At 41.2% G+C, this 19,446-nt stretch overlaps 1 protein-coding gene across 6 annotated transcripts in view; it reads right to left on the bottom strand.

Moving 5' to 3' along the window:
• Nucleotides 1-19,446, bottom strand: part of CUX1 (cut like homeobox 1) — a 231,469-nt gene that overhangs the window by 63,442 nt on the left and 148,581 nt on the right. For all 6 annotated transcript variants that reach the window (XM_065731733.1, XM_065731728.1, XM_065731729.1 and 3 more), the window contains exons 9-12: nt 18,088-18,136; nt 8,618-8,722; nt 6,217-6,405; nt 2,038-2,096 (exon numbers count right to left, since the gene is read on the bottom strand). In XM_065731733.1, the coding sequence (XP_065587805.1) occupies nt 2,038-2,096; nt 6,217-6,405; nt 8,618-8,722; nt 18,088-18,136 (402 nt within the window). The remainder of the gene's footprint in view (nt 1-2,037; nt 2,097-6,216; nt 6,406-8,617; nt 8,723-18,087; nt 18,137-19,446) is intronic.

The following is a 19,446-nucleotide window of genomic DNA, read 5'->3' as shown; positions in this document are numbered from 1 at the left end:
TATCTGCTTTTTAAAAGAATGATCTTGTGACTTCAATCTGCACATCTAAGACTACTTGAAAGACCTTACTCTAAAGCAAAATGTGTATTGGGACAGTTCGACTTTCTGTTTTTATGATCTTGGCTGCAAAGGCAGGAAGGTTAGTGCTGTCGTATTACTCAAGAGGGAACTGAAAGGACACACAGAGCTCTCAGATCTCAAAAATAGTTTTGAAAGTCTGTGCAGAAAACAAGGAATTCTTTCACTCCAGATCTTGACATGGACCCCATTAACCTTCTCCAACTGGCTGACGTTTGAAACCCCTTACTCTAGAATAGCTCTAACATCTCTGGGAGGATTGAGGAAAACGGAGATCAGTGTCCAAAGGATTGAGAAATATCTTCTTACTGACAAGATTCTTTTTCCTTGGTGCACACATGCAGTATGAACAGCTAATTCTTGTCAGTGCTTCGGTGTACTGTAGCAATGCACGGGACACCAGATTTACAGCAATATGCTTTCTGTGGTTTCACTTCAGATCAGACTGTCAGGTGATGCACATTCAGGTTCTGGCACATCTTCTGGACCAGATGGGACCAGAGAGGGTGGCAGGCATGAGCTGCTGTGACGATGAAGCACTGTAAAACTGTAAGCAGTGCTCTCACCAAGGGCCATAGCCCCCGGCCCAGTCCAGCAGGTGCATGAGCCCCAGGCCACCTACAAACAAGCAGCTGTCTGTCCTACGTCATGCTGCCCACATAAAAGACATTGCACGCACATGCAGTGATATAAAAGCTAGAACAAGAAGCATCTGAATTTTCACTGATCCAGGAAAACTCCTTTAGATCCACTGATAAAAAGAAGTCCAAAGAACAGGGGGTGATTTCTGCTCTCCGTCCCACACGCAGGGCTGCATCTGATAGCACTAAAAGGTACTGAAGCGGTGAGATGGCAGACGTCACCCACACCTTCATCTTTGGCCAGGAGAAGGGGGACTTAATTTGCTGGCACTCAAAGGCAATTTCCAAGAGACTCTCCAATCTATTTCACTGCAGGCTTATCTTGAAATCATGAGAATATGCAGAATGATGAAGCTTTTTTGAGATCAGTTAACGTTTACTTATGGTGACTGAAGAAACGGTCCACTCATTCTACTTTACTGAAACTACACACCTGCATCAGGACGTGCTGCTGCCAGCACTGAAGAACTGCAGCCAGCATGGTTTTAATGTAATAGCACCAGGCCTGGAAAGTCACTGGGTGTGCAAAACCAAACCTGCTTTCCACATTCTCTAGGGACGTGCAAACAAAAGCACATGACTCCAGCTTCATCTGAAATACCTCATTAAACAAGGTAACATTTTTCAATCTTCTTAAAATACACACAAAAATGCCACAGTGATGAAAGAAGAGATGGAGCTCCTTGCAGTTACTTAAACCTTGACACTAAACATACCTCTAGTCAAGAAACTTCTCTTCTGAACCTGACAGCTTATCTTGTTATAGTTTAAAACGAGGCTCTTTTAAGTCTCCTAAAAAAACACCCTTGAAATAGGAAGAGGCTGTTTGTGGCTTTAGTTTAAAAACCACAATATATTAGCAAAAATATACAGTGAAACAAGCACAGCACTAAAATGGTAAGTGCTGAATGCTGGCTGGCAGAAGCAGAAAAAAGGTATTATGGACAAAGGCCATGTATTAAAATTCTTGGTCCACACTACATTACGCTGCTGGCTGGGGACTTCTGAAAGTGGTCCACCTAAAATACAAGGGATTTTTAAACTTTTTACCCTGGGTGTATAATAATGCTAGAGCCCTTTCTCCATGGACACTTGCATTACTTGCAATTGTGATACGCTGCTACAACAAAAAAGGCAGACTCTCAGATATAGCAGATGACTGCTGCTGGATGCAATTTCAGCCAATATTCCCTATTTCCCCGTCTTTGTGGTTTTGACTGGATTCTTTATTGTTCCAAGAACACAGACTTGTGGCTTTATTTAACAAGTATTGTTAAAATAGTTTGTGAAAAAAATTATGTGAGCATTTAACACTTACTTTAATTCTTTCTTAACCTCTTCATAATCAGCCTGTCCTTTCAGTTTTTCTTCCAGTTGCTTTAAAAGAAAGAACGTGAATTTAGTTTAGATTTTCTTCTGCAGGCTTTCAAAAGTCATCTTTAAATTATTCCATATATACAGCAGTGCACAAGTGAAGGTTAATGACTCATACCTAATTTACATATATTAGGAAACAAACTATAACCAATTCAATGTAAACATAATTATACCTCACTGTTCCTTTCCTTACAGGGTGCCAAGTGTTACAGAATTCAGCAGGTCCAATTTGGCTGTTTGTAATGCCACTGTCATACATTCAGCAAAGGGAATGGTGAAGGAGGCATTAAAATGGGGCAGCTGAAATTTTTACAAGAATTAATAAACTGAGTACACAAGCAGGATGCTTTGGCACATACTGTATTCTTGATGTGACAGCTCCTGATAACCTTATCCAGATGAAAAGAAGACTGAAGAAGCTGCTGTTGACTGAAATACTTTAGGCTGGTAACACTTCTACAATGCCTCATGCCCAAACAAAACAGCTGTATCAAGTTATTTTACAAGCATTACTTCTGGCAGTAACTAATATGATTACACAGCAGAGATGAAGCACTGAGACCGCTCAGCTTTTGGCTCAGGTCTGCCTGACCTGGGGCCGCCTCAGTGGCTTCTCTTTGGTGTGAAGATGCCACAAATGCTGAAACAAACCTCCTAGCACAATCCAGAGAGCAATGCCACACATTTGGACCTTACCCAAAAGCCCAACAACAGTGCTCATCACTACAGGATAAATGCTTCACGAGGCCTAAAACTTAGTGATACATAACTGATGCGGGTTCTGTTGCTTGTAGAAGGCATGGTAATTTCCCACTAATTACTTCTTTGCTTAGTACAGGAGCACCTGATCTAAGCAGAGAAAGAAGAGATTTACTGACTCACAGTGTCCACAGTTAAGTTCAGGCTAGCTCTGTTCCGCTGAATTTCTGGTAGCAAAATTGGCACAGAATCACAAAGGCCACAGATAACAGAAATGACACAAGGACATATCATCCTCAATGAAAGAGCTTTGAAATGGAAAGGACAGAGTGACAAAGAACAGGGCTGTGTGTTCAGGAGGGGCTGCCTCCAGAGGAGATGTGAATACAGGAAGATCCTGCTCATCTGGGTGGAGCACCGTTAGCAAGCTGCTCTCAAGTGCAGCCCCACAAGGCCCTGCAGCAGGGCACACCTGGGGCAGCCACTGTGGGAAGTGGGAACCAGAGCCCTTCTCCCCCTCAACTCTGTGACTTGTAATGCAACATCTTATTTTGGAGTCTAGAGCAGAACAGCTGTACCAGCAGGGATAACTGGCTAATTATGACAGTCCTCAGTATAAAAAACACAGGAGTGAATGTAAACCAATCCGTGCTGTCAGTTAATGTGCTAGTAACTTAGGCAAGGATACGTTAAGAAAAAAGCCTTCTGCACAAACACATACAAAATACAGAAAAACAAATGATTTCCATTTTAACACAACCAATATGAAATGCAATTCTGTATGGGTATACATCACATTCAGTAACTCTTTCAGGAAGTTTTAGGCATGAAAACATTAAAAAAAAAAAGATACTGACAGAATGAAGCTAGTTTGGACTCTCGGGGCATAAGACCACTTTTATGCTGTTATAGCAGTATGACAAGCAGCAATATTTTACTTTGAATTGTATAAAAAACACATACATCCATCACTCCCAAGTACCTAATACAGTCTGTTGCCATGGAAAATCTGCACCTAAATGTATACTTTCACTAAACAATACAAACCAACATGGGAATGCAGTGCCCATATATAAGCAGACCATTTAGACGCTTGGCATCTTCCCAGTCAATGACTACTTTAGAATGTATTAGTATGGTAATTGTCTTGAGAACCCTGTAAAATGCACAGAAGGTAGCACAACAAAGGCTCAAGCTGTGAGACAATCTGGAGGAACTAATATCTTGCACTAAATATCAACCTGGTTAATTCAGACAAAATATATTCTAACATCCTCCAACACAACAAAATGCATTGAGCCAGAGGACAGAAGGAAAGGACCGGTGGCACTGCTGTACACTACATCTGCAAGTATTCTGTGTCAAGGAATCATCTTGCATCTGCTGTATGAACGAACACATTAGAGCACACACAGACTGGATCCCCTCCTATTTCAAAAATCAAATAACCCTTACTGAATTACTAACTAAAGTGTCCCTGGTAAAATAGCATGGACTCAACAATAGGCTTAAAACATTAAAAAAAAAGGTCTTAGTTTAGTCTAGAGTGATAAACAAAAGAGACCAACTAACCAAGGTTACTTGATGCATCCTTGCTAACTAGCACTGCTGTGCTTTCACTGGGTGGCAGGGATGCTGTAACTCCCAGCAACAAAGGGTTAACATAATTACAGCTAGAAAAGTCTTGTTACTAGAGGACATATTTTGATTATTAGATCAGATGAAGATAAAGAAGCAATAATTTTGGAAGTATTTCTGTATTGTTTCATTAAGTCATAGAGCATTAAAGAATTCCCCCAAGATATGGTCTGAGAACATTGCTTTAATTTGCAAAACTGTGATTCATTAGTTGTGGAGGCAACCATTACCATCTTAGCTATTCTAGAAGCAATTCCTCTACAATCAAACATGAGATCAACACATCACCACTGAGATTTGGCTCTTTGTACGACAGATCTCAGACACTTGCTTTCCCAGCACTCTGGGTTAAAAAAAAAAAGTGTGTTTCAAATATTTTTATGGTGCAACAAATAAGGTTAAAGAAGGCTGAAATGACTGAAACTTTATCAACAGTGTCACTGCATAATCAACAGGATACTAAATACAGAGCATCAGCTGGGCAAGACTGAGAAAATGGAAGGAGATTACTGAAATGCAAATCAAAGACTTGCTTTGTCATTTCTGTGATCCTATTCCCTTTGAAGTTAATGGCTAAACTGATACTGACCTGAACGGGAACTCGCTTTATTCCAAGAAAATCTGTCAAGTGCAAGGATTCAATATATTTTCTATCAGGTTTTATGAAAATATTAAAAAGCCCCATAGCATGGGTGTAGCCAGCAATATCTGCTCCTCAGTACCACGTCATCTCCTTTCTCCTGCACTGAGTGGTGCCCACATGGCAACAGATGAGCAGAGGCTGATCCCAGCAATGCAGGAACCCAGCAGACTTCTTTGGCTCTACTAAATTTTCACAACAGTTCTGCAAAGCTGTCTTTAAACACGTAGAATGTAGAAAGCATACTGACTGCATCACTCTGACTTTCACCCCGAGCAGATATTTCACCCCATATAAATTACACCACACCAGTGCAAAGTGAGTAACCTCTAAGAAATGTCAGAATTAGGACAATTTGTAAGAGTTTCAACTGAGCATTAAATCATTCTGATAGAGGAGAGCTACCCACGCCACAGTTAGAGCTAAGTGGGTACTATCAGCCTCCTGCTTTCAAAAAACTCTCAGACTGTAAAACCTACAAAACGACGAAGTCTTTAATGGAATAGATAAATTTATCTTGTTTACCATTTGAAGCTTGGAGATGGTAGAACAAGGAAAGAGACAGGAGTTAGAGGAAACTGATTCATAACAGATGTCAGGAAGCATTTCTCATGCTTACTGATGGATCAGCACTGAGTGGGACAGCGCAACAAAGAAGGTAAGGTTGCTGGAAAAAAAGGTAGAGGAGTCACTCACAGAACTGGTGCATGTTTCTGCTCTTCTGGTTTTAGTGCACTGCTATTGGTAATGCAAATGACTATAGGACCCCACTGCTAATTATAAACAGGAATTACTGCGCACCAAACAACAGCTGAAGAAAATTTCAAATGCTTATTAAGGCTAAAAAGCCTTCCCTTTGTGCCTTAATTTCACTTGCTTTCATGCTCTAAATGGTACACTTCCTTCTTCAACAGGCGGAGAAATGGAGGGAGTAGCAGGTAAATTCAAAGATAAACCAGAGCACAGCAAACAGCCATGGCAAATCTGGAATGGGATCTAAGTTTTAAAACATGAAAAGGATTTTCTGTGCCTTTACACTTCGGCTATTTCACTACAGTCCTTGGTAATCCCAGAAAGCTTACATCAGTAAAACCCAATATTGGTAAGTCCACCACGTCCTTCTAGCACCAAACAGAGCCTTACTTTAAGCGTGCTGTTCTTGGCAGTCAGCTGCTGCTCCAGCTGGGAGATCTGGCTGCTGGAGTTCTCCCGCAGCTTGGTGAGGCTGCCCTGTAGTCTCTGGACATCTTCTACGAGCTGGGCAATCTCCCGCTCCTTTGCAGCCAGTTCTACTTCCAGGCTGGACCGTGTCAGCACCTCGATGGCCTGCTCCTGATGTGAAAAAAACATTAGACCACATAAATAAATGTAGACAATGAGCTTGAATTCAGGGCAGTTAGGTAAGGTTCAAGCACAGTACTGGACAGCACGAGACAGAAGCAACTCCTAAACCTGGTACTCCTATGGACTGGATGAATCTGGAGGCTGGATCTTTCTACCCAGGACAGCTCCTAGGTAAAACAGGGATAAGATACAGATCTCCCTATTTCTTAAGAGTACTGAAAAACTGCAGTAGTGAAAGTCAAAGGACTGTATTTAGATTTATTATTAATAGTCCAAGCGCTTTGACAACTATGAAAATCTGTGCTAACAAAGTACTAATCAGATAAAATATTCTGAAGTAATGGAGCAGAATTTCTTAATCAAGAATAGCAGAGACATGTGCCTTTGGCTCTTCATAAGTATGCTACACATTTCAGGCAAAATTGTCAGAAATTGCCCCAAACTGCTATTTTCCAATGAACTTGCTCCTTGCATGAAAATTACTCAGTGGTGTGTTACTGCTAGCAAGTGAAGCCTCTTCTCCATAGGGATGCAGACCCACGTGACACCTGTAAGACAAGGCTGTTCTGCCTATGCACTCCACTTTAAAAAATTCCCTTCCCTAAATCAGAATCTTTTTAATTCCAGTTTTCCATGTCTGCTAACTCTGTCCTCAAGCCTGAAACGTCCTTGCTAGACTGACAAGAAATAAGAAAGGACAGAGAAGGAAAGAAGGTAGATCTTTTCAGAAAACGTAGCACAGGCTGATAGCAACATCTCTTTTGTCTCCTTTTGTGTTCAGAAATCAATAGCTATAATGCATTGGAGAGCTCTGAACCTCTCTTCCACGAGGAACACAAGGAAATCCCTGGGCAGATCCAGGGAGCATGAGGCAGCCCAAAGATGAACACACATTCCATTAAAAAGCCTAAAGCACATCTTAGAAAGGTTAATGGCTCTTCCTCACAAAACACCAGTGAAGTAGGAACAAATCCATTTACCAAGATAGAAACAATGATCGTGAGCATTATATCAAAGATCCTATGGTGAAAGAGCTGAAAATTCAACCCACTGATGCTGTCACCCAAGCACTTTCCTTCCAATTCAAGATGACATTGCAGCAGGCTGAAATTTACTCCATACCTTCTCTTTTGGAAAACACAGGCACAACAAAATACCTCTCCTGTATCTCCTAAACACTTAGCTTCATTCTCAGCGACTACATACCATTGTGTCTCACAGAAAGCTGCATGTATGAACAGCAGTTAACAACGCTCTCCTATTACACTGAATTATACTTTTAACTTGAAAAAACCCTCTAATTTGCTTGCATGAAACATCACAAGTTGTATAATCATCTGCTGCTTGTGCCTATTGAGACTAGAATGTAGAGTCTGAAATAAGATAGATAATGATCATTTTCATCCTGCAGTAGTTGTCATATTAAATATAAATGAAGTGCAGAAGTACTATTAAATACAAGAAAGACCTAATGTTAAAATAATGATAAGACTAGGACATAAGATAGGAAGAGGCAGGTAATTCAGAGTTACAAGAGAGACTCATGCTTTTTATTTTTTGTTCTGCAGTCTGCCTCTGTCTTTTGGACTTTAAGAAAACGCTGGGTCATGTTAACAGGCGACCAAACAGAGCTGGAGGACTTATCATCTGTTACTCACTGCAACTGCATTTAAAGGCAACCCAGGTGCTTTTCTGATATCATGCATGTACATGGTTTCCAAGGAAAAGGCAATATGACGAGTAAGTTTGTTAAATTTGCTGCTTAGAAGTAGACCACCCAACTAGATGTGCTGATGCCCTTTGGGTGAAACTGGTTAAAGCCCCTCAATTAAGCCCCTTGGGGCATGCAGTATTTTAATGGCACTCTGTTATATGGTATTGCTGCTTTACTTTTCCACAGTTGAAGCTTGTATGAATGTGAAACGATTTCTAGGAGCTGCTGCTATCCACCCTCACTGGCAGCAGTGGATCACCGTTCTGTCCAGCACAGACCAGAGCCATTTCTGTCCTTCTCAGGGTCTTTTGCAGCTACCAACCCCCCATAGAAATCTAACAAAACTGCAATCCCAAAGGAACACAATTCCATTTCTGTTAAAATATTATTCTGAACAGATATTTTTATAGCTGTGAGCATAAATCGAAAGAGCTATACTGCAGGAACGTCAGGAACCTGTAAGAGTCAGTAAATATTTTCTCTCACCACATCAGGTGCCTTCTGGATCTGTGTAGCGAGTTGGAGAGATTTGTTAGCTGACGAGAGCTGCTCCCTTAAGGTCTCTGCCTCTCTCTGAGCCACCTCTGCCCTCTGAAGGAAATGAAAAGGGGTGAAAAGAGAAAGTACATTCAGTTTAACAACTGACAATTATTACAAGAACATTCATCAATTCATGCCTGACTGAATATAATTGATTTTCCTAAACACTCAACCTAATAAATGTTAGAAAAAAACATAGAATGTGATGGATTTTTATTTTAAACAGTACAAGGAAGAAATAATTGAGCGATTATGACAGTAATTTAACGCTAGGAGCAAGGAATCCCCTGCTGATACTAATGCTGCGGCCCACTGAATTTCCCAGACTGAATAAATACAAGTGGAAATGGAGTCTTTTTATTCAATTTCTTTCTATTCTCATAGACCAAGCAGATTTTATTGCAAGGTTCCTCATGGGAACAATTCTCACGGGTAAATGCTGAATTAAAAGATATTCTGACCATTCTCTCTAACACACATACAATGTTGTGGGCTGTCTTTCTTCAGTAATTATTTCCCAAAACATGAATAGTTTGATTCTGTTCTTTCAGCAGGTCGATTTATTCAACAGTATTTAACCCTACACTGACAATTCTGCACAGATCAGTTACAACCACTGAGGATTTATACAGTATCTGATAAGCCTGGGACTTGGCTACCAGACAGAATTGCCGTATAAATATTGAACAATAACAGAAAGGAGAAAGGCAGTTATGAGCAAAGACTCTGTACAAGAGTCGGGGGAGAGACAGATGGATTGGTAACATCAGGCAATAAATAGCAGCAAACTCTTTTCCATAAGAGCATATTAGCTTCTCTTAAGAAAAGTGGAACAACACCTGGTTGGTTTTGTACGATCCTTCCGGCAAGTTTCTTCCTTCTCTCTTTTCCAAACACACTGCTTACCTCCTCGAGTAATCATTGCTTTTCACCTGGGCTGTTCCATGCAGATCACACTGCACTTAGCTATCTCCATTTCCTAGACATAACCAACCCTTCCACACCCACAAAACAGCACCGATCAAGACCAGACCTTTCCTTGACTAGCTCCTGTCCTTTAAATGGATGGGTCCCTTCCTTTATGGAATAACAAATCCATGTCTCCATTTATTAGCTGCCAAAACTGCCATATTTCTGTGTGCTAGACTCCTCTCTTTTTCAGCTAATCCTTTTGAAAACCTGAATCACAGAATCATTAAGGATGAAAAAGACCTCTAAGACCATCAAGTCCAATCATCAACCCATCACCACCATGCCACTCAGCTGTGTCCCCTGTGTTATTTAAAATGTCATTTAAGCACTGAGTATAAAATCCTACGTACCCATGTGTGCGTGCACCACCTTTGAGTCACTAGTCAAAGCAGACTCTGCTGCGTGTTTAATCAATCAGCAAACTAACAGCAATCAAACACTAACTACATCTTCTGTGCTATTTGCTCACAACATTATATTAAATGATTTTGCATAGGTTCTACAGCTGCAATTAAAATGCAATTGTAAAAAGTACAGTAACCAGGCTCTAATAATCAGAGCACGGTGTGCAACCTACTGTGTGCACAGATAAAATGGAAGCAGCATTAACAAGAAAGATCCAAAAGAAAAAAGTTTATGCTGTTTGTGCAGCTGGGTGGTATTAGGATGAAAAACTGAGCTAACAATGGGGATTGAGATTAATTATTTTCGTGCATTTAATGAGACGTGGAGGTGAATATATTGACCAAATAACTGCTAAGCAGCTACAGCAAGGTAGACAAGGTACTGCACCATGGATCTTGCATTTACTGCTGTATAAGTAATGGGTTTTGTAGCCTTAAGCAATTCTGCTGATGGCTTCCATTCACAGCAGCATTGTTTCGAGAATCTATTCAGCTTGCATGCAAGCAAACCACAGAGGATATTTCTAATAGATGTTACATCTGCATGTACAGTAAGCTGTCAGCTGCCCTTTCTGCGGAGCCTCCCCAGCCAACTAGGAACACCTGTTGAAATCCTGAGAATAATATCTGACAACATTTCATACCGTGCATTGTTAAAAATACATCAACAGAAACTTTGGTCATTCTGCCTGGGAAACATGGGTCCATTTTTCTCTTTTTTCTCCCAGAACGTTAAGTTCTTCAGAGCCAGAATTATAGATGTGTTCAGTGGCTCAAAAGCACTTTTGGGTGCTATTGCAATATGAATTATACATTGCACACAGAAACCTGTTAAAAGAACATTATGGTTTCAAAATGGAGCACTTAGAAGTTCTGCAAGCGCAGCTCCGCGCTGCGGTGCTCAGCCCGCCCTGTGCTCAGGGCTGTGTGTGCAGGAACTCCCAGTGCCGTGCTGCTCCAACCAGCCCTCCTACTCCATGCAACCTTCAGCATCAATACTGCTCAGCACACAAATGTTTTGTCGCGTTCATGTTCAGCGTGTGACCTCTGTGGCTTATTTACTGCAAACTAACCCTACTCCACTCCGAAGATGGAATTAATCGCTTCCTCCCAGGCTTCGCCCTGCTCTTCTCTGCTACGGGATCGAAGGGCTGTGGAACCATTCATGAATGCACATGCACAGCCCTGTGCTGAGCCAGCGCACTGCCAGACCCCAGCACACCTCCTTGGCATGGCCACGCCAATTAACTCCTCCATTCTGCCCCTTCTCTCCCCCAGCAATCAGCTGCATGCTGCCTGCCTGCCAGGCACAACAGGGCTCTGCAGCCCTCACTCTGTCCCTCGGGCTCCCAGCCCCTCTGCCTGCTATTTTGTCCTGAAGCCACTGTGGCTTTTCCATCCTGCGTGCCCTTAGCGGCGCAAGCTCTTGCCTCAGACAACCCAACAAATAGATACAAATCTCCAGAATTCGTCTTACCCCGATGACCTCCTGCTTTCCCTCCTTGGCTCTTCTCCAGCCTTCCTCAAAGCATCTCCATCCTGCTCCTTCCCTCTTCTCCACGTCTGGCTCTCACCCCTACATTCCCAGCTTCCCCTCCCCACCCAGTGCCCCGTGCTGCAGTGGCACGGGCTCAGTGCAGCCAGCAGTACAGCCTGCCTGGTTAATGTTCACCCAGCTGCACAGACAGCAGCACGCCTGGGACCGACATGGACATCAAAGCCCACAAATTCAAACCAAATCCTGTTGGGTTTGTGTGAACTCAGCTCTTCTCAGACATTTATGGGCTGGCAAAAGTTGGGGTTGGTACTTTTTTTTTTTTTTTTTTCTCTACTTTGCTACTTGAAGCAATAAGATATAACCCTGAGAAAAAGGCAAAGCCTCCCTCACTGAGTGCCAAGCCCCTTAAATCTGGGCACAGCAGGCTCTGCACTGAAACAGCAAGAGCAACTCCTAACATGTGGGAAAATCTGGATTTTTTTTTTCCTAATCTTGTTCTTAGAAATGATTGAACAATTTTTCCTGAATTTAACAGTATGCAGCCAGAGACAGACGCTCAGTATGGAAAATGGATAAAACAGCAATGTTGCACAACTTGGAGCCACTGGAAAGTTCACAGAAAAACCCTCTGTGTGAAACCGCCCCGTGGAAGCTTGAGAAATAGGTATTCCACAGCAAAGTGCTAAAACTCGTCGTCAGTCACTTCCAAATCTGTGATGTAGAAAAGCCTCAGTGACCACAACAGTCACAGCCTTGGCAAAGACCATCCAAATTCAGCCCTTCCTAAAACGCCTTTTTTTTCTGGATACAGCAGCCAAACAATTCCTCCTATCCTCTATACCACTTGTTTTCAAGCAGTTCTCTCCTTGGTACCATAATAGAGCAAAATATGTTTGTTCTCAGTACAGCATGTAGGTACTACACACCTCATGGTGTAGCCAGGAGGTCACAATCAGAATGTTGCCATGCACTTACAAAACCTAAGGAGCACAACTCAATATATCCAGTTCAAATTAACCTCACTGTTTCTGGACAAGACAACGAATAACAAGAACTGAGTGCTCTTCTGCTCACAGTAAAATGTTCACTTGATCAAGGGCCATTGGTGTGAAGGGGGAAATGAGATACAAGCCAGAAGAATAATCCTTCCCTCATATTCCACGAGCCAAACTGTTCTTTCTTTTCACATGCTAAACCCAGGGCTATATGTGGAAAATCCTTCCTATGGGCAGGAGTGTACATTATCACAAGTACATCTGTTAAGTTAACGAGCCTGGTTATGGCAGTCATCATCACACTTGGTGTAAGCGCTTCCAGGTCACGCTGTCTGATTTTCAAGCTGCCTCAAAAGCCGTGTTTCTCACAGTGCAAGATCAATTAAAGCACACTGGTTGGAGGTGAGTTAGATTTTGCTTAACTTTTGTGATACACAAATTTATTTCAAGACCTTTTAGGCGCCCTGCCAGCTGTCACAAAACAACAGTAAGGTTATCAGAAAATGTGTGGCGTGAAAGATTCTCCAGGACTCTGGCACCTATTTTTTTTCCAGCAATGGAGAGTTACATGGAAAAAAAAAAAAAAGAGAAGAAAAAAATACCCAACAAACAGAAGAGGTTGGGTTGTCTTCGTTCTTGTCTCCAGGCTATTGTGCTTTTCTTTCCACCTTGAAAGGCTGCCAGATAAATGTATTCCCAACTGAAAGCCAAGCATTTACAGGAAACTCCTGTGTTTGTATGAAAATAATATTAACCGTATTTTGCCTTTATACAGCCCTTTTCCATGCAAGGATCTCCATGCACTTTATAAAGTAAATGTTATTGTTCCCGTTTTACAGACAGTGAAATTAAATCACAGGATCAAGTGCATGACCTCATCGGCTATAAAATGGCACTGCTCCCCAAGTCAGGGGAGCCATGGCACACCACGGCAGCACAGGCTCCAGCTCACAGCAAAGCAGTTAGAAACAAAAAGCTGAAACGCTCTGGCACTACGTGTGCTAGCACCGGTGCAGATGAAGGAAGTGTGTCAAGACAAACACCCATCTCCATGCAAATGCAGCTACGAGGACTGGCTTGTCACTGGGTTTGCTACCACTGGTGCAGAGCAGCCCTCCCCTGCACAGCACTTACACCGATGTTCTGTTGCATTGGTGTTGCTAAGTGAAAGAGGAGAATTTATTCCATCGGCTGCTTGAAAACATACATATTTTATAGCAATCTCACTTAGTGGGAATATCTTTTCAAACCATTTTCCAATGTGATTTGTTAGAGATAGGAAGGTACTGTAACCAATGAAATAGAAAAAAACAAGTACCCGAGAAGAGCTTTCCTGCTCAGATGACCAAGTGAGGCTCTGTTTGCACTTCCACAGCAGATGCTGCTTTATTAATTTCAGTGGTAGTTTGATACAAAAAAATGTTAAAACTTATTAGCCCTTGCTTTATAGATCTGAAAATCTAACACTGCGTTTCCTTGGGATATGCAGTACTGATCTAGTCCAGATTCTTTGGTAAATGGCTATGTGCTTTAGAATGTGTTGTTTTATTGATAACAGAAGTTTCTACATTTTAATTTCTCTTCCTCGGAAAAACAAGCCGAAGAAATCTGGGAATACAATCAGCACTGCAAAGATGGGAAGAAAACCAATGGAAATGCTTTGCTTTCCAAAGGGGTAACATGGCATAGACACAGAAGAAAAAAGCAAATTTAATTATTTTTCTATAACTTTCGCAATACATTCTTCAGGAAAAAAATCCTATGTACTTTCTTCTGTTATTACTCTCAAAGTCCATGAATACCTTTATCTGAGACTTTTTTCAGGTCTATTTCCTCCTAAAGATTAAAATATAATCATCTAGTGTCAACCAACCCTAGCTGAAGTCCTTCTCTTTATCTTTTAGAAGTGAAAAAGCACTTCCTTTCTTCTCTTAACAATGAGAAGGGCGTGTACGAAGTCAGCAGATGCAGATACACTGATGCCACGACATCACAAACTTAGACCCAGTACTAAAAGCTCAAAACGAGCCTTCTTCTCCCCCTTTTTCTTAAATGAAACACTCCAAAGTGTTTCTGTTTTTGCAGCACACAAGGGACAACTCTGAACAGAAACCTGAGCGTTTCCTATGCGCAATGGGATGACTTCTGGTTGCCAGATAAAATATAGAAACAGAAGGATAACTCATTTGAATAAATTTGCCACCCCAAATATTTGTGACTTACTGCCATAAACACTTAGGAGAAAGGTGTAAACTTGAAAAGGTACAGAAAAGGACGAATCATAAATATTTATACGAAATATACATTCACATAACTGTAACTTTGTACACGCAGAAAAGTACACTGGAGCTTCATTAACTTCACTGATTGGAAACAGTAATATTCTGGGAATCAAACAATAAAAAATTCAAAGATGCTATATCCCAAACTATGATAAATCATTTATTTTGACAAGTAAGGGTAGTTTTGTTTTAATTATTTATTATTATACTTCGTAGCATATCAGAAAATATGCAGTGATTTATTGTGCAAAATGAAATCTTAATAAAATGAATCCCTTCCTCAAACTACAGGATTATTAAATCTTCATGGAAATGTGAGGGTGAACTCTCAGGTTATTTTCACTATCGAGCTGGCTGGTTTGTAATGTGAACATAAGCAATGCCTTATTGCATTTTGTTATATTCTGCCTTCAATCTCTTCTGGTCCCATGTCGTGCAACCTCAGGGACTGTGAGAGAAAGAGAGCTCACACACTGCAGCTGCCCACAGCTCTCCTCCATGCCATGCAGCACCGTACTGCTCAGCATGAGGAGGCTGCTGCATGCAAACCTTCAGCCCCTACACCCCTTCCACATCTCCCTGTTACGGAGCTATGTCATCACTGCTCTCGAGGGAGATACAGCAGAATCAGCCATTTTTATGCACTCGTCCTTTCTGTAATTGATTTACACCTCTCAAGAGGTTAAGGCAGACCACCACTGACACCCACACTCTTGCCAGGGCCTGTCTGTCCATAACAGGGCAAGTTGCAATACTTCACTTACCCTCTCTGAGCTCTGCCAGCCTAAGCAAGACTATCTCAGCTGCAAAACATCATTCAAGATCTTGGATTACCTACACTGAGTGCCTGGATTAGCAGCTGATGGAGGTCTGTCATCTGAGCAGCTGAGCTGCCACCGCATCGCTAGCTCCAGCACCAGGACATCCAGCCCGTGCTCCTCAGCCCCAGCAGGCAGCTTGCTCCTTCAGGCCAGGGATTTAGAGCTATTTCTCTTTGCTTAGAGGTACAGCTGGGAACAAAGCCTGATTTGTATTTTGAGTTAATGAAGAAAAACTGAATTTTGTGGTCACTACCTCTATTTCTTTCTAAGCAGAAAATTGCCAAGTATTTAAAGGTAATTCTGTCTATGATCTAGTAACCTCTTCTGGGGAGGAGAGTGCTGTGGTAACACACAAACACACCAATACAACTCCTGCATGAAACAATTTGAGGATCCAAACAAATAAAAAACAGTGGGAGAAGTGATGGAGTCCAAAATTGGAAGAGTGGTTTGCTCAGTGGCCGTGCTCTATCCAACAGAGCACGAGGGTGGGAATTACATCCACTCTGATCCCCTGGCTTCTGTCACACAGAACACAGCTGAAGAAGTCCCTGACATTTACAGAATTTCTCATGTCTGGCACAAACATTTTGCAGTTCTGTAAATTTCTTCTCTGAATCCCAGCTCAGTTTGGGTCAGTGTTAATTCCAGAACAGCAAAACACTGCATCAAAATCATCAAGGCAATCTATTTAGCCTCAAAGGAGGAGACATGCTGAGCACTACTTTTTAAAGGTAGCCATGATAATGGGGAATAAGTACTTACTGAAACATTAAAAGGAAATGTTAATTTAACTATTCAATACATAATTATGTTAAGTACTTGTTTCTGCAATTGTAACACTTCAGCCTGAGCAAACTCACTTTTTGGCCTGTGCACTTGATTTAATTTCTTCCAGCTTTTTTTCCAGCTGTAAAGTGAGAATCTTTACAAAGATGACTCAGTTATCATTTGCAGAAGTGTTACAAAGATAAAGCACTGTACAAGGACTACATGGTCTGGTAATCAGCTCCAACACTGCCCCTTCCCTCCATGCCCTGAGCTCACGCTCTCCTCCTGTCCCTACTTGTCCTGTGCTTTACTGAGCTGCACCAACTCCCGAACTCACAGAAGGTAAACTTGGCCCCCTCACCCCAAATTCATGCTTTTCTGCAGTAAGTGAGCTCAATGGCTTTGATACATCTCTGACTGCAAAGAGTGATACTGGGGGAGGGTGGAACAGGACCATGGCCACCTCAACTGGGAAGAAGAGGTGGGGGAAAAGGGGAAAGAAGAGACAGAATCATCTCTGCTGACATTACAGCACCTTGGAACTGCATACTTATGTTTACATACAGACCCAGATGCTTAATTATAACCACAATAAAGGATCATGCACATGAGCAGTTATAAACTTAAATAGATTTACAAAAAAAATCCAAGTACATTTAGAAAAAAACATTGCAAGTTTGCTGTAGTAATATAGGAAAATACTGTCAGCATTTTTATGTAAGTGGGCATCTTCCACTTTAACACGGTGAGAAGGAAAGCAGAAATACCTGTTCCTTAATTACAACAACTTTTCTACTTGAAGAAAAAACCGACTGGGTAAATAACCGCTACAACTTTGAAAGACATACTGCTTTTGCAAAAATTACAAAATAATTCTACCAAAACATCTTTTACAACCTACATAATTTCTAGAAAGTCTATGGATTTTCAAGTAATTAGTAGCACTTTCATAAATATTTAATGCTGTCTACAGAAGTTCTTTGACAGAACTAAAAACCCACTGTGCAAAACCCAATTTTCCTTTACTGAGTATGTAATCAAACCAACAACTTACAAATCTGCCTTCTACTCAATATCTTTCCAATGTATATAGAACGAATATAAAGAACAATACACCTGCTGTGATTATCCAGTCCCATATAACAAGACATCAGGCAGACTGTGGTTTGGAATAAAAGGACTGAGGCTGAGATTCGTGATGGGTTTGTTTATCTGAAAGGGGACATCCTTCTCCTAACCCACGAGTGTACACCCCCCCTTCTGTGAAACTGAAAGCAAGCTGCTCTTGCATACGCTTAAATTGGATTATAAAACCATAACCTGAGCAACTTACAATCTGCAATTTCTGATCTTACCTGACAGATGGATTCACGAAGCTCACTGACAAAGAAATGCCTGGTTGACGTTTCTCTCTATGAAACCATTACCTGTTTCATATACCACCTGGGAATCTGCATGTCCATACGCATCTTCCTCATCACCTTATACAGTCACTCAGTGTAATGAACTGAGAGTATCCCCAAAGATCTAATTTTTTCTCGAAATTTAAGTACTTTCTTACTGTACAGTTATGACTGTTAATTGCGTATAAAAGAACTGTCATGAAATTCTAAAGAGGAAGGAAAAAAAAATCAGTCATACTTAGAATATGAGAAACTAATTTTAAATCCTACCTGATTTGCTCTTTCAAGGTCTGTCATGATCATCTCGATTTCATCAGCCCTGGGAGAACAAGAGGGCAGAATTTCTGTTATCACATGAGGAATGCCTGCAATATGAGTTCATGCATTGTACAACTGTGACATTCATACAAACAATACCACTTTTAATTTTTAGTAACGGCACAGTAAAGACTGAGCAGCTAAGCTCTGGACTGCTGGAATCCTCTTGGATTTTAGCCCTGTGAATTGGTTTGTACATCTCCAAATCTTTTGCCTGTTCCTGCTTTCCAACAAAGTGCCATATTGATATCTGAGCATACTTATTAGACCTTACCCCTAAATCTGCAGAATAGCTGTGTCACCTCTCCCAGAGGTAAGGGTGCTTCAAAAATGATTATTATGAAGAAGCCAAAGATTACAGTTCTTCAGTCAACTACCTGCCTATGTGGAGAGCCTCTGCACAAAGCCTGTTACTCCTCTGTTTGGCTCTAAATTCTGCCAGAAAAAGTCAAACAGACTCAGAAATTTCAAGTATGGAGAAGAGAGCTTTTTGGCAGAAATTTATGAAACTAAATTTAGACTCAGGCTCTTAATGCACTTTACAAATTTGGACAGGAAGCTCAAAAGAGTTGAAAGCTATATAGTCAAGGAAAAATGGATCCATCACGTACATGTGAGTTAGGTGCCAGCTACCAGTCCTGACCCTTTAAAAACTCCAGCATTTCTAAGATTTGCTCACACAAATGGATATAATATTTAGGCAGTAACTTCTATCATTTCTATCACCATGCTAAACCATGAGCAAATATTTCAGTCATACATTCGCCTGTGAAAGGTACGAGCAAAAGGGCCTACACTGCTACAAGAATGCTCTGCATCAGCATATGAAGACATAGTACTCCTCCCTCGACACTTTGCCTGTTTCTCTGTGGGCCATATGGATGCAATAAACACTATCCTCTTCTCCTATGAGCAGTAGCTTTAACCAGGAAGTCCTTTTGCAATCTGCCAACACCACGATGTCTGTTTTTTGTTCTTAATGTGCAGCAGATCATTATCAGTAAAAGCTGTGAAATAATGGAATTCCCTTCTTCTGCTGATGCGAAGGAAGTCAGGATTTGTTTTTTTGGCTTATCTCAAAGAAAATCCATTCTTTCTACGCAGGTATGTTCTGGGGAAGATGGTTACTGAAGTACACAGTACTACTAGCACACCTGACACTGGATATTGACTTACTCTTCAACCACATTTGGGAAATGCAGTAAGAGATCAGGACAGGTAAATGCACATGCATATGAAGAAATGGAAAATTATTTATTTATCACAGCCTTTAAGGTTGGGGCAACATGAATAGCCTCTTGAAAAATCTTT

Source organism: Cyrtonyx montezumae, unplaced genomic scaffold, assembly GCF_038088225.1.
Source record: "Cyrtonyx montezumae isolate F1298 unplaced genomic scaffold, pur_monq_1.0 scaffold_15, whole genome shotgun sequence".
Taxonomy (NCBI): domain Eukaryota; kingdom Metazoa; phylum Chordata; class Aves; order Galliformes; family Odontophoridae; genus Cyrtonyx; species Cyrtonyx montezumae.
The sequence above is the reverse complement of the archived record's forward strand: the minus strand, read 5'-3'. Positions and strand labels throughout refer to the sequence as shown.